This window comes from Pundamilia nyererei, unplaced genomic scaffold, assembly GCF_000239375.1.
Source record: "Pundamilia nyererei isolate P.nyererei 1_Seehausen unplaced genomic scaffold, PunNye1.0 scaffold00134, whole genome shotgun sequence".
Lineage (NCBI taxonomy): Eukaryota > Metazoa > Chordata > Actinopteri > Cichliformes > Cichlidae > Pundamilia > Pundamilia nyererei.
Genome location: NW_005187535.1, coordinates 1165738 through 1178957, shown reverse-complemented (window position 1 = coordinate 1178957; position 13220 = coordinate 1165738). Strand labels below are relative to the sequence as shown.

The 13220-nt window shown below is 39.7% G+C and overlaps 2 protein-coding genes across 5 annotated transcripts in view; both read left to right on the top strand.

Moving 5' to 3' along the window:
• The window catches only part of LOC102206882 (uncharacterized), a 5652-nt gene extending 4015 nt beyond the window's left edge, over positions 1–1637 (top strand). The window contains exons 5-6 of the mRNA XM_013913481.1: positions 125–315; positions 1626–1637. Coding sequence (XP_013768935.1) covers positions 125–315; positions 1626–1637 — 203 coding nt within the window. The remainder of the gene's footprint in view (positions 1–124; positions 316–1625) is intronic.
• A 160-nt stretch (positions 1638–1797) lies between these two features.
• Positions 1798–13220, top strand: part of dnm2b (dynamin 2b) — a 24140-nt gene continuing 12717 nt past the window's right edge. For 3 of the 4 annotated variants that reach the window (XM_005743680.1, XM_005743678.1, XM_005743677.1), the window contains exons 1-12: positions 1798–2252; positions 4769–4842; positions 5108–5257; positions 5350–5553; positions 5768–5866; positions 7696–7856; positions 7964–8106; positions 8197–8332; positions 8529–8596; positions 8905–9043; positions 10878–10964; positions 11054–11124. In XM_005743680.1, the coding sequence (XP_005743737.1) occupies positions 2092–2252; positions 4769–4842; positions 5108–5257; positions 5350–5553; positions 5768–5866; positions 7696–7856; positions 7964–8106; positions 8197–8332; positions 8529–8596; positions 8905–9043; positions 10878–10964; positions 11054–11124 (1493 nt within the window). In that variant the 5' untranslated portion in view covers positions 1798–2091. Of the gene's footprint in view, positions 2253–4768; positions 4843–5107; positions 5258–5349; positions 5554–5767; positions 5867–7695; positions 7857–7963; positions 8107–8196; positions 8333–8528; positions 8597–8904; positions 9044–9930; positions 10070–10877; positions 10965–11053; positions 11125–13220 lie in introns of all 4 variants that reach the window. The other variant, XM_013913492.1, reaches the window with a different exon arrangement.

The following is a 13220-nucleotide window of genomic DNA, read 5'->3' as shown; positions in this document are numbered from 1 at the left end:
CACCATTGCTCTTCATTGCTCCCCCAGGGAAATACTGGAGATCATCAATATGAAGAGATTAACATACGGAGACAGCAAGATAGCTCACTGCCCTCTGTTTGTGCTGTTACCAGCCCTCCTCCAGACCTGGTCTACCATGCTAATGTTGACTTTCAGAAGGATACCAATGTCAATCTTCCTGCAGACATAGTCCACTATGCCACTGTGGATTTCCAAAAAGATGAAAGAATGCTTCCTGTCACTAGTGAAAATGGCTCTACTCCCATGGGACAAGATGTCATCAGTCCTTCTGCAGACATGCTTCAGTATACCACTGTGGGTTTCCACACTGGTGGAAAAACACTTCCTGACACTAAGAAAAATAGCTCCGCTGGCAGGGGACATAGTGCTACCAGTAATCAAGCACCTGAGACAACTCTCTATTCAACTGTTATAAGACAAGGGGAGCAATAATATAGTGATGCTGTGAAGGAGCTGAATATTCTCTATGCATAGATACTATCTGTAATCTTAAAATAATAGGAAAAAGGTTGAAGCACTTCAGGTGTAACTATAGAAATGTGGTTTAAATATTACAGTTATTACAATTACAAATATTTAGGTCGCATACACGTCTGATTTCAGTTAGTGGTTTTTAGTAAAAATTTAAATTTGCTATGGTCGACACTTCAGTGTCACAAAAATGAGAACATAAATTATTGGGTTTTTTAAACAAGTAATTGGTCAAAAAGTAGTTTACAATATTTAGAAAGGGTATCATCACTTAAATATCTGATCACTGATTAAGAAAATGAATATTCCTAAGAAATAGTTCCCGGTTTGTTTCTTTTTCAGTAGTAGTTAATGGAACAGTTTAATACAGTTCAGAGGTTGGCAGTGCCTGAAGGTGCAGCTGATGAATAAACCACACACAATTTGACATGGAGTAAAACATGTTTAGTTTCCATTTCTTTAAGATAAATTAATATTTAAACTACGATGAGCTTTTCCTTGTGTCTTGTTATGATTTTTATCCTATTTGTTTTTATAATTCAAGCATGCAGTTATGATTTCCTGTTTTACGTTTGACCACCGAGCATTTCAGTGTTTGTATCTTATTTTGCTCTGCAACTCCCTCTTGTGGACTCTTTGGTGATCAGCTGCTTATAAGTAGATAACTGTATTTGTTATCGTGTGCTTCATTGTATGAACCATATCATAATTCACTATCACATTGCCTGTAAATACCTCTCTGTAACAGTCTGTCATAGTAAGTAAGTGTTTTGTTTTATTCTTTTGTATTCGCTGAAAAGTAAAGACAAAGGAAATTAATGTGGTAAATACAGTAGAGAAAGTGCTTCATAAAACAAAGCAGTTTGTGTAAGATTCTTTGAAATAACGAAATATAAAGAAAAGGGTTGTTGTTAATAAAATGTTTATTCCTTCTGGGGATGTAAGTAAATTTATTGTTTACATAAGAAAGTTATGAGTCTCACTGCAGATGCTCCTAAAATAATTTCATTAAAGAGACAAAAAGTACAGTCAACCTTGTAAATAAAATTAAATAAAGCAAAAACATTACAGACAAAACAAAGAAAAATACTGTTTAGGAATTTAACTTGAAATTCAAAATCGTTGTTTCTTAGTACCAGTGGTGAAACGAGTGTTTTTATGAATAATATAAGTCTCTTTTCTAATTTGTCAAAGTTCAAAAACTACTGTGCTCTGTCATAAAAATGATGACATATGTATGTGTACACTGACAGACATCCCAAACGACCAATAACTGACCAAAATGACGCTCCAGGCGGAGCTACAATCTCCGGCGGAGGCTGGGTGTCGCCTGACCGGATGATGACAGAAGTTTTCAGTTTAATGTGGCGACTTTTATCATGCGATCACACATTTAAGACTCTTGCGAGTTTACTAAAGGCTGGTGGGACTTCTGACTCTTAGCTCTCTCGTGTCGTACTGAAATAAACTCCCCGAGCCTGTGACAGACTGCACTGCCATTTGGGAACTTTTGGTTTGCTGGACAAGAGACCCTCTTGGCTCCTGTTTGACCGTGGAGGAGAGCAGAATAAAGCCCACTGAGCTGACCGAGCTGCAGCTATGGGAAACCGGGGAATGGAAGACTTGATTCCCCTCATCAACAAGCTCCAAGACGCCTTCAGCTCTATCGGCCAGACCTGCAACTTGGACCTGCCTCAGATAGCGGTCGTCGGCGGTCAGAGTGCAGGGAAGAGTTCCGTGTTGGAGAATTTCGTTGGGAGGTTGTACCGTTAATATGTAGAATTGGCTCAAACTGACACTGAAGCTTAACTTTCATTTTTTGGCAGGAGTCTCTCGTTGTTCCTTTAATAAAAACAACCCAGAGCTTTTGCGTAAAAGTCGCCAGCTAAACACTTGGTTACGCGTCTGTGTGTCGGAGCCTCCCAGTTTTCCAACAGATTATTTCCATTATGGAGCTGTGCTATTCACGATCGATAATTACGCATTTTACGCAAGAACACAGCTGTTTGTTTAGTGACTGGCAGAACTGGTACAAAACGAGTGTTAAAGTAAAGTGCAATAAAAAAAATAAAAGCTTTCGTCTTAGCGTCCATGTTCTTGAACTATACAGTCAAGAATGTGACTTTCTCATTAGATCTGTGTCCACTGTTCTTTCCAGTCATTGCTTCCTATTAGGCCCATTCTGTCAAACATTTACAAAGGCTGTTTTCCTTGAGACTGCTCATTCTGAAAAGAAAGATAGCTTCATAGTCCTCAAATTACACAGGTCAGGTAAATGTTTTACTTTCAAGGGTGAGGTATGTAAAGGTTGTTAGCAGTTATGATGAAGTCATCGTGGATTGATCATTTATTATGAGACAGTTACACCCATCGTATATATTTGAAAATGCCTTGACTCTGCCCTCTCAGCATGCTAAGCACTGTTGAATTTCTTTGTGAGGCTGATGAATGAGCTAGAAGGAATTCCAGTAAGCAGTGTATGATTCTTCTTGATGATAAATAGCAGTAAAACAGCTGTTACATTATTGCCATATGTTTGAGGCACTCTGCTCGCTTTATTACGTTGTGTAAAATAATCAGTATTTTACATTAAAAACACATTGACATAGCTTGAAACAAAATCCGGAAGGGGAATGTGACATGGCCGTAATGCAGTTATAGGGGCCTAATCCACAGTTTGAGTTTAGTAATAAAGTAACAGGACCACTTTAATCGACTACATGTCCAAATGATTTCATTTGTTGTTCAAGAGATCGGGAATGTGGATTAGGCTGCCATGTCTCCTTTTTCCCCGTTTCCTTTTGTCTCCAAGTCCCAAGCAGTGGCCGAGGGAGACAGTAGAGGCATTGATGTGTTTGTGCTGGGGTCATCAGTGATGTCACCAGCTGCACTGTCATGTGTATATGACACACTGGGTACCACCAGATACCCACAGAAGAGTACAGAGCTGTTTTCATGTTTGTTAGTTGCTCCACTGACATTCAGAGATGAAGCACTGCGTTTTGAGATTGGGGTGTTTACTTGTTTTACGAAGGTGGAAGTTAGTTTTTGTCAGACACATCCGGCTAACAGTTTCGATTATTGATGTAGGGTTTTTTTTCTATTTTATTGTTTTATTTTATTGTTTATAAAATGTTGACAAGTTTCCCTTATTTTAGTTCTCCACTAAATGGGAAAAAAATGTTCCTTTTACATTTTGCTATAATGTAAAATTACCCCCCAAAATTAAATTTTTGTTTGTTTAAAAAAAAGAAAAGAAAAGATTATCATAATGCAAAATGTTCATGATTAATTTTGTGTTGGTGGACTAAATCATCAGTTGTTGTTTTTTTAAATTGTACTTGGTTTAGAGGACAGAAAACAGTTAGCAGTGTCCTTTGCAATTCCAGTTTAGACGACCCGCTGCTTCAACCGATTCATGTTGTGGTTTCATAAGTGACAGGAAGAGAGAGAAAAAAACAGGATGGGTCCACAGTTGTGCAATTTCCTCCCTGCACTGTCAGCAATGAGTACAAGCAGAGGCTGTATACATGTGTATAGCTTCAAATCATTATATGTTAGTGCGTGGGGCTTATTTACCTTACAATAAAACGTGGACCTTGCTGCTGGCTGGGCATGCAAACAGAAAAACAGATAAGGACATATTTTCATGGCCCAGAGAGATGTGTAGTCGGTGACCTGGAAATGATCACGATTCTATCGGACAGGAGTTTCCATTGTGATGAATGTGTATGTAATGAGAAGGGCAAACAGTGGGAGACATCTGTTTGTCTTTGCACTATTTATATTGAACAGGGATGCAAGTCAATCTTGGGTTTGCATTAATAATGCAAAACCTCAGATGGAGGCCTGCATTTCCAGTTAATGGTATATGAAAGCTGTTTTACACCATGAACTCTTATTTTGGTAGGGGATGCTAAATATGTAGGATTTTGATATAGTTTAAAAATGAAATTGATGTTTTTTGTTGTTGTATTTACTTATAAGTCAAGCCCTTTTTGTAAAGCACCTTTTATTTGCCGGTTTTAAGATCACTTCACCGATGCCGCACAAGCTGATAATAAGACAGAAAAATGTTACAAAACAAATAAAAAAAGTAGATTTAGTGCTATGTAAAATATATTACTAAACACAAGGAATTATAAATTATAATAGAATAAGAAATGCAAAAAACATAAGTGCTGTAAACGCTGTATGAAACTAAAAAAGAAAAAAGAAAAGCCTGTCCATTAAACATTACTTGTTGTGTTAAACTTTACCTGCTTCTCTCCTTCAGGGACTTTTTGCCCAGAGGATCTGGCATCGTCACCCGTCGCCCTCTCATCCTCCAGCTGGTTAACAGTAAAGCAGGCAAGTTGTTTCTCAGTTGTTAGGAAGTAGTTCTTGAAAATCTGGTCTTTCTTGAAGAAAGCTGGAGAAATGTACCACACAGGATTGTTTTGCGTTTACAATCCTGCACTCTAAATCCATATCAATACAGGTTTAATAATTGCATCATTTATGCCACTAATTGAGCTTCACTCACTACATCTTACAGCTGTGTTACTTTGTGCCGTTTCTTTCCAGTCCATTCGGTTTTCTCCTTGCCGTCTAAAACTTGTTTATCTCCATGTAGAGTATGCAGAGTTCTTGCACTGTAAAGGAAGGAAGTTTGTGGACTTTGATGAGGTTCGCCAGGAGATCGAAGCGGAAACAGACCGTCTCACTGGATCCAACAAAGGCATCTCTCCTATCCCCATCAACCTCCGTGTCTACTCCCCTAATGGTACCACACACACATTTACAAACTCAGCCTTCTTAGTGCCAGTGCTCAACATCCGTCTGATCACTTTCACCGTTCCCTCTTTTCTCTGTCAGTGCTGAACCTGACCCTGATTGACCTACCGGGGATGACTAAAGTGCCTGTCGGTGACCAACCCCAGGACATTGAGCATCAGATCAGAGACATGTTGCTACAGTTCATCACTAAGGAGAGTTGTCTGATCCTGGCTGTTACCCCTGCAAACACAGACCTGGCCAACTCAGATGCCCTCAAGATAGCAAAGGAGGTGGACCCTCAGGGTAAGCCAATGTTCAGAATATGTGGACCTACACACATCTACATATTTCTTTTTGTAACTTTTTCGGTATAATTTTTGCAGCAACTTCAGGGATTGTACAGCAACTGCAAATTATTTGTTACTCAACAGTTATTAATGCTGATGACAATAAGTTTTTATTTGAAATCATTCTGAGATTATCTGAATGCTAAAACATAATTACGACTTTTCTTCAGGGCTGCGGACCATTGGTGTGATCACAAAGTTGGACTTGATGGACGAGGGGACAGATGCACGAGACATCCTGGAAAACAAACTTCTGCCGCTCCGCAGAGGTACGGACACAAAACCAAAGCATTAAAACTCCCACGCCATACCCACAGCAGTATCACCTGTTGTTTTGTGGACAACAGGTTTTGCTATATTGTTGTTTTCTTTAAACCTCGCATGACTATATTGGGACAACAGCCAGAGATATTTTAAGATAGAGGCATGTCTCTCAAATAATCCCAAATTAATTGATGAATTGAATGAGGCGGAAAAAGAACTACCAGGAGGGAAAGAATTAGGCAAAATTAGCAAACATGGAGCAAAAAATCTGTGATAAACTTGAACCTAGGTTGCTGCAGTGGCCTTTGGAATATGGATTAGCCTGTGCATAAGATGAACGGTAGCAGCATGCAAGTCAGCCACATGTTTAAGCTTTTTTAAAATGTTATTTTATCTTATTTTATTTGTCAGATTTGACTGATGATTCCATACACAGTTTTTAAGCTGCATTAACCAATGAAATAGAAGTTAATATTAATAATGATACAAAATAATTGCCCGATTAAGTGTGCATTTAAAGATGGCTGATTACTTTCCTTTGTAAAAGGATGTTGTTTTACACAGTTTTGTGTTGCCAATTAACAGCCACAGTTAGCATCATTTTAGTTAGCATCCTATTTAATACTTAATTACTGGAATAACTGAACATCAGCTCTTTAGAGTGCATTCGGGTAAAATGCTAGACAACACGACACCTACCTATTACTCAGACAGCCACAAACATAATAAAGCATAATGTGGTTGCCATAAAAACAGGGGGATTAACTGTAAAGACCAAATCTATTTTGCTCCTGACTCCACCCTCCTGAGACCCAAGGACAAAAGAATCTTCCCACTGAACTTTCTTGTGATTTCCTGCCTCTTTGGAGCTAAAAGAGGCCACCCAAACACATGAGATATCAATGGAAAGTCCAGGATGTCCTCTATTTAGTACATCAGGACTTAGTAGGGTAGCTCAAATGAGTCAAAAAAGCAAATGTCCATTACAGAGGTCATAAATGAATAGCCTGGTTGTCAGGAGGATAAACAAGAAGTTGAACATTTTAATACAGGGGTAAAAAGAGCTACTGCATAGCCTCTAGTGGGGATTGGTGGAATTGCAGCTCATGTTTCAAAGAGGCTCTTTTGACTTAAGGTTTGCTTCAATTTTTGCCTGTTATTTCAGATTCTGACACTTTATTGTCATTTTCATTTCCACAGCAACAAAATGAAATGCGTCCAGTAGAAGAATAGAGCAATAAAAAGAAAGCAAATTCATAATAACTAAGGAAAAACAACATAATAAAACATAGTCACGTGTTCTTGTTTTTTCACATATTACACATTGCCTTCCCACTGCTTTCGAAAACAGCAGTCAAAGGGCATTTGTTCAGCATTAGGTGGAATAATTACTTTAGGAAAGAAACTGTTCTTTAATCGGTTTGTCCTTGATTTAATAGCTCTGAATTTCCTCCCCAAGGGCAAGAGCTCAAACAGAGGTTTACTGGGTGTGTGTTGAGTCTTTGAGAGTATTTTTATGAGTTTTCTTTTTTAAATTGATGTAAAACAAACACTGTTTTAATCAGAGTTTAAGAAATTAACTTTGTAGGAACTGCAGGTAGCTTTTTGTATAATATTTAGTTTTGTAATTTTTAACATATTTGGCCTAGCAACCAAAAGAACTTTTTAGTCACATGTGCTGTCGTTTTAGTAAAGTGTGGGGGGATGTTCCACTTTGTGAATTCTGTCTGGTCTTTAGTAAATCCATTAAATTTCTTGTGTGACTACAAATCAAAAAATGATGTGGTTCTGGTCTTCTAAACTCCCTGGGTGCCTTGTTTGTACTTTTCTTTAGGTTATATTGGTGTGGTGAACCGCAGTCAAAAGGACATTGATGGGAAGAAAGACATCCGTGCCGCTTTAGCCGCTGAAAGGAAGTTCTTCCTGTCTCATCCTGCATACAGGCACATTGCAGAACGCATGGGTACACCACACCTCCAGAAGTCCCTCAATCAAGTGAGACACACACCTGATTATACAAACACATATATCAGGCAACGACAGTCACTTATAGCACAGAAGTGTTCATAAAAACGTACAATTTTTTTGTGACTTCTTTACAGCAACTCACCAACCACATCCGCGACACGTTGCCAGGGTTACGCAGTAAACTCCAAAGCCAGCTGCTATCACTGGAGAAGGAGGTGGAGGAATACAAAAACTTCCGTCCTGACGACCCGGCACGCAAGACAAAGGCGTTACTTCAGTCAGTACCCACTTCCACAGACCCAGATCCACAGATGCATGAAAACTCTACAGGATATTACATTTAATATTCATTTTGTAAAACCTGCAGGATGGTGCAGCAGTTTGGTGTGGACTTTGAGAAGTGTATAGAGGGGTCTGGAGATCAAGTGGATACTTCCAACTTGTCTGGTGGAGCGAAGATTAACCGTATCTTTCATGAGCGGTTTCCCTTTGAACTAGTGAAGGTGACAAGTGTTATCATCCCTTTTCTCAAAAACAATTATTTTTCTTTGTTTTTTTTGAGTTCTTTTAGGTCATATATTTTTTATTTGCACCTGAATTACCCGAAGAACACAAGCGCCTCTTAGACTGTTGTTACTGTTGTTTGGCTGCAAGTATCACCGATGATACACATAATGAATCAAATCCACTGTGTCTTAGATGGAGTTTGATGAGAAGGAGCTGAGGAAAGAGATCAGCTATGCCATCAAGAACATCCATGGAGTCAGGCAAGTTGAGCCAGGCTGTGAAAAAACCCACACATTTGTCTGCTCACCTGTCTTGCCTCTTTTCTGTCCGTGCTTTATGTGTCCCTCTTTTGTGTGCTGGCTATAATGTGCTTTTTTTCTGTAACCATTTCCTGTAATCTCTCGGCTGCTTGTCAGCCTTATGTCTATTTTCTTTCCTCTGCTCTTCCTCGTTTGTTTTTCTCCACTCTCCGTTCATGCCTTCCCTGTGTGTATGTACCTGTTTCACACTGTTCCCATGTGTCTCCTACTCCATGTCTCCATGTTTGTCTTGTCTGTATGTCCTTCAGGACAGGCCTGTTCACCCCAGACTTGGCGTTTGAGGCCATAGTGAAAAAGCAGATCATTAAGCTGAAAGAGCCCTGTCTGAAATGCATCGACCTGGTCATCCAGGAGCTCATCAACACAGTCAGACAGTGCACCAATAAGGTATCACTGCATGGTCGCCTGCCCGACTGCTACTCATGCATAGCTTGTACTGCCAGATGTAATTTTTCACCCAACAGTAGCCATTTTTGTGTGCATCTGGACATTTTTTTCTTGGATTGCACAACTGAAACAGGAATTTAAAGAACTATTTTATAATCCTGCTTTGAGGTTTTCTGATATGAAGAAAACAATATAAAGCTACGTGTTCTGGCTGTACTGCAGTGCATTGGAGTGGTGTTTCTGAGGAGCTGTGTAGTAAGAGATAGACGGGCTGTGACACATTCCTGTACAGGTTCTTTGCAAAAAACAAGCTGCAGGCCTGGTTTGAAGAAATAGCTCGAGACAGCGTCTGCAGCCACAGCTGCTTCCTGAGATTATACTTAATCAAAGCCCTGCTTTGAACTAAATTTCAGCATGCTATTGTTTCTGTTCAATCGCGAAACTCCAACATATAGCTGACACTGGGGGGAACTCTTTTTGGGCAAGTTGAAATTGTGTTATGAAGGTGGGACTAACCAAAGTTGTTAGGCTTTATTGTGATTGCCTGTACACAGTTTGATGTCGTGTTTCTACTGCGACAAAGAAGATATAAGCCGACCAGCTAACTTGCACATGTACAGGAAGCCATCAACCTGCAGCTTGTTTCTGTTCTGAACATGAAGTAGAACTAACTAACCACCTGTTTTTCCCTTTTGTCATATTCCTCAACCTTCATCTTTACATTCCCTCTTTAAATGCTTTGTTTTCCCAAACTATTCCATCCAACATGGGCTTTTGTTTTTTTTTTTTTATCACCATTCCCTTTTTTCTCCCACCATGGCACATACAACACTTCCTCCTCTTTCTCCTGATATTAAACCTCCAACTCCCACGATGCATCACTACAGGACAGGCCTGTTCACCCCAGACTTGGCGTTTGAAGCTATAGTGAAAAAGCAGATCATTAAGCTGAAAGATCCCTGTCTGAAATGTGTTGACCTGGTCGTCGTCGAGCTTGTCACCCTGATCAGGAAGTGCACTGAAAAGGTAAACATGAATAGCAGAGAGGCATGTTGAGGTTATGGAGAGAGAGCTAAAGGACAAAAGAGTGAAGGAGAAAAAACAGACAGGCTAAGACTAAATAGTGATAAAGAGCAGATAAATTCAATAAACTAACTCGTCCTGTCAGTGTCCCGCTGCTTGAAGGCTTTGCTGAACATCCATCCTGCTGCTCCCCTGGACCCCCAATGACAAATCCAAGAGCCCCTTCCCACTCTGATCCTGAAATCCACTCAGCCCATCATCACTGGGATTAGTGATTTAACACTACCTCACCAATATCAAATCCATTCCCCTCTCACAAGACATGTGGCTGCTTAAAATGGCACAGCTGTGGCTGGTGTTGTGTATATTTCAAGTGGTGTACCTTTTCTACATTATTCACATCCACAATGAGACACTCACAATGCTCTTCCAGACTGTTTTTTCCCTCTTTCCTATCTTTTAACCTCACTGATTTCCTGGTTTCTCTATGAGCTTGAGATTATAGTGCAGTGGAAGGGGTTAATTAACCCGGTGCTGTTTTATAATATGGTTACATTTTCATAGATAAGAAAAAATCTCAAGCTGATAGAGGACTTGTTAACGCATGCCTCCTAAGGTGTTGTGTGTTAGCTGTCTGACCTCAAACATGTGTTCATGGTGTAACTTAACTGTCGCTGGTTGAGTGTAGCTGCTTACAAGGAGACACAGATTGTTTTACAGTGTTGAGCCTGCATGCAGTAACAGTGTATCCGTGTGTAATCTGCATCAATCTGCAGCAGCGCATGTGTCTCTGTGTGTGTGCTTTCTACAGCTGACCTCGTACCCCCGACTGAGAGAGGAGACCGAGCGGATTGTCACCACTTATATCAGAGAGAGAGACAGCAAAACCAAAGACCAGGTGGGTGCTAGAGATGGAGCTTGCCTGAACAATTATAAAGCTTGCCTTGTTTGTGTACACAACACGTCATGTTTTGCCCTCTTTGGCAGGTGCTGCTGTTGATTGACATTGAGCTGTCCTACATAAACACTAACCATGAGGACTTTATTGGATTTGCCAAGTAAGACCAACTTAAAATATAGATTATTCAGTTTAATTAGGATAAGTAAATGTGGGGGTTCATATTCACTTTTTAATTATATACATGATAGTAAAATCTTTCCATTTCCATGATAAATCGTAGTGGCTAAAACATTATCTGCATTTTTCCACCACTAGTTGCTGCCAGAAAACATCTAAGTCTTAAATCATTTAGCAAGCAAGTGGCTGTCATGTGACCTGCCTCCTGTGTGCTCCAAACACGAACCCATAACTGAAAACTCATCTGAAGCAGACTCATATGCCACATGTGAGAAAGGGCATCTGCGTAAACAGCTTTATTCTCTTTAAGATCAATTCAGGGTGTAGAGTTTATCAATCAAATGTTGAGCTTTATCGTGTGGAACTTTCAAACTGTTCTGTAGTATCAGGAAAAAGTAAGCCTAAATGTGAAATGATGCATACACAGGCTAAGATTCTTTCTCAACACAAAAAGCATTCACTTAAATTTATTGGGATTATTTTACCTTTACAGTTAAAATACAACCTAAGGGCGGCACCGATTACCTCACACCTGTCAGTGGAATTACCCTAGAGCAGTTTCTTGTAACTTGTCAGTTAACGTGTCAGAATTTGTAGAAGTGAGAATTTGCAGTTGTTTTTCTTTTTGTGCTGTTTTAGTGATAGATATTTCGTCACACTGTTGTAAACCACATGTTTAATCATCAATTTCAGTTCTAACAATGAACAAACATAATCATTAGCCATGACTGTAGGTGATTAGTCACTGGGCACTGTATTAGGTACACCTAGTACCTAGGGTGGAGCTCCTTTTGCCTTGGGAGCTCCACCTTATGCCTTTTTTCATAGCAGAGAATCAACAAAGCACTGGAAAATATATTTTTCAAAGATTTTGGTCCATATTGAAGTGATAGCACTACAGTTGGATTTGTCAGTTGCACGTCCATCTATTCACCACCTCCCCAAAGGTCCTCCACTGGATTCAGATATAGTAAATGTGGAGGCCTTTTAAGAACATTCAACTCATTTTCATTTTCAAGAAACCAGCTCGAGATAATCTGAGCTTTGTGACATGACACTCTATCCTGTTGAACAGCCAACAGAAAGCAGGTACATTGTAATCATAAAATCATAAAAAGGTACTCAGGGAGCCTCTGTATGCTCACTGTGTATGCTCACTTGGTATTAAGGGGCCTAAAGTGTGCCAAGAAAACCTGTCTCACACCATTACACCATCACCAGCCTAAATGTTTGACACATGGTAGGATGAATCCCTCCTTTTAAGTTGTTTATGCAAAATAAAAGGAGGGATTCATCCTACTCATCCTGGTCCAGTGAGAGTCCGATTTCCACTGCTGCATTTGCATCAGAAAGTTGTTTATGCAAAATTCTGATGCAAATGCAGCAGTGGAAATCGGACCCTCACTGGACCAGGCAACATTTCTCCAGTCTTTTACTGTCCTTTTGTGTAGCCTCAGTTTCCTGTTCTTCTGCCTGTTGTGTGCTCAGTGATGCTCTTCTTCATAGCTTGGTTGTGATGAGTGGTTATTTTTATCAGCTTTAAGCAGTCTGGCTATTCTACTCTGACCTCTGACATCTACAAGTCATTTTCTCACAGAGAACTGTCGTCAGCTGCATATTATCTTTTTTCAGGACCATCTGTTGTAAACCCTAGAGATGGTTGTGTAGATCAGCACTTTCTGAAACACTCAGACAAGCTCGCCTCACACCTGTAATAGTGCCACATTCAAAGCCACTTAAACCACCTTGTTCTCAATTTTGATGCTCAGTTTGAACTTTAGCAGGTCAGCTCGAACATGCCAAAATGCACTGACTGTCTGCAAAGTGACTGACTGATTAAATATTTGCATTAATGGGCAGTTGAACGGCTAATAAAGTGGGCATTTTGTGTAAATATATTTTGGTTTGGTTAGCGTTTAATCTTTCTGCCTTTTAGTTTAAAATGAAATTCTACTAAACCCAAATGCATTTAAAGGCTACTCAACAGTTCATCCTGCTCTGCCTTAACCTCCTAGGACCTGGTGTCCACATATGTGGACATCACATTTTGGGTTATTTAGACCAAAATACTCAATT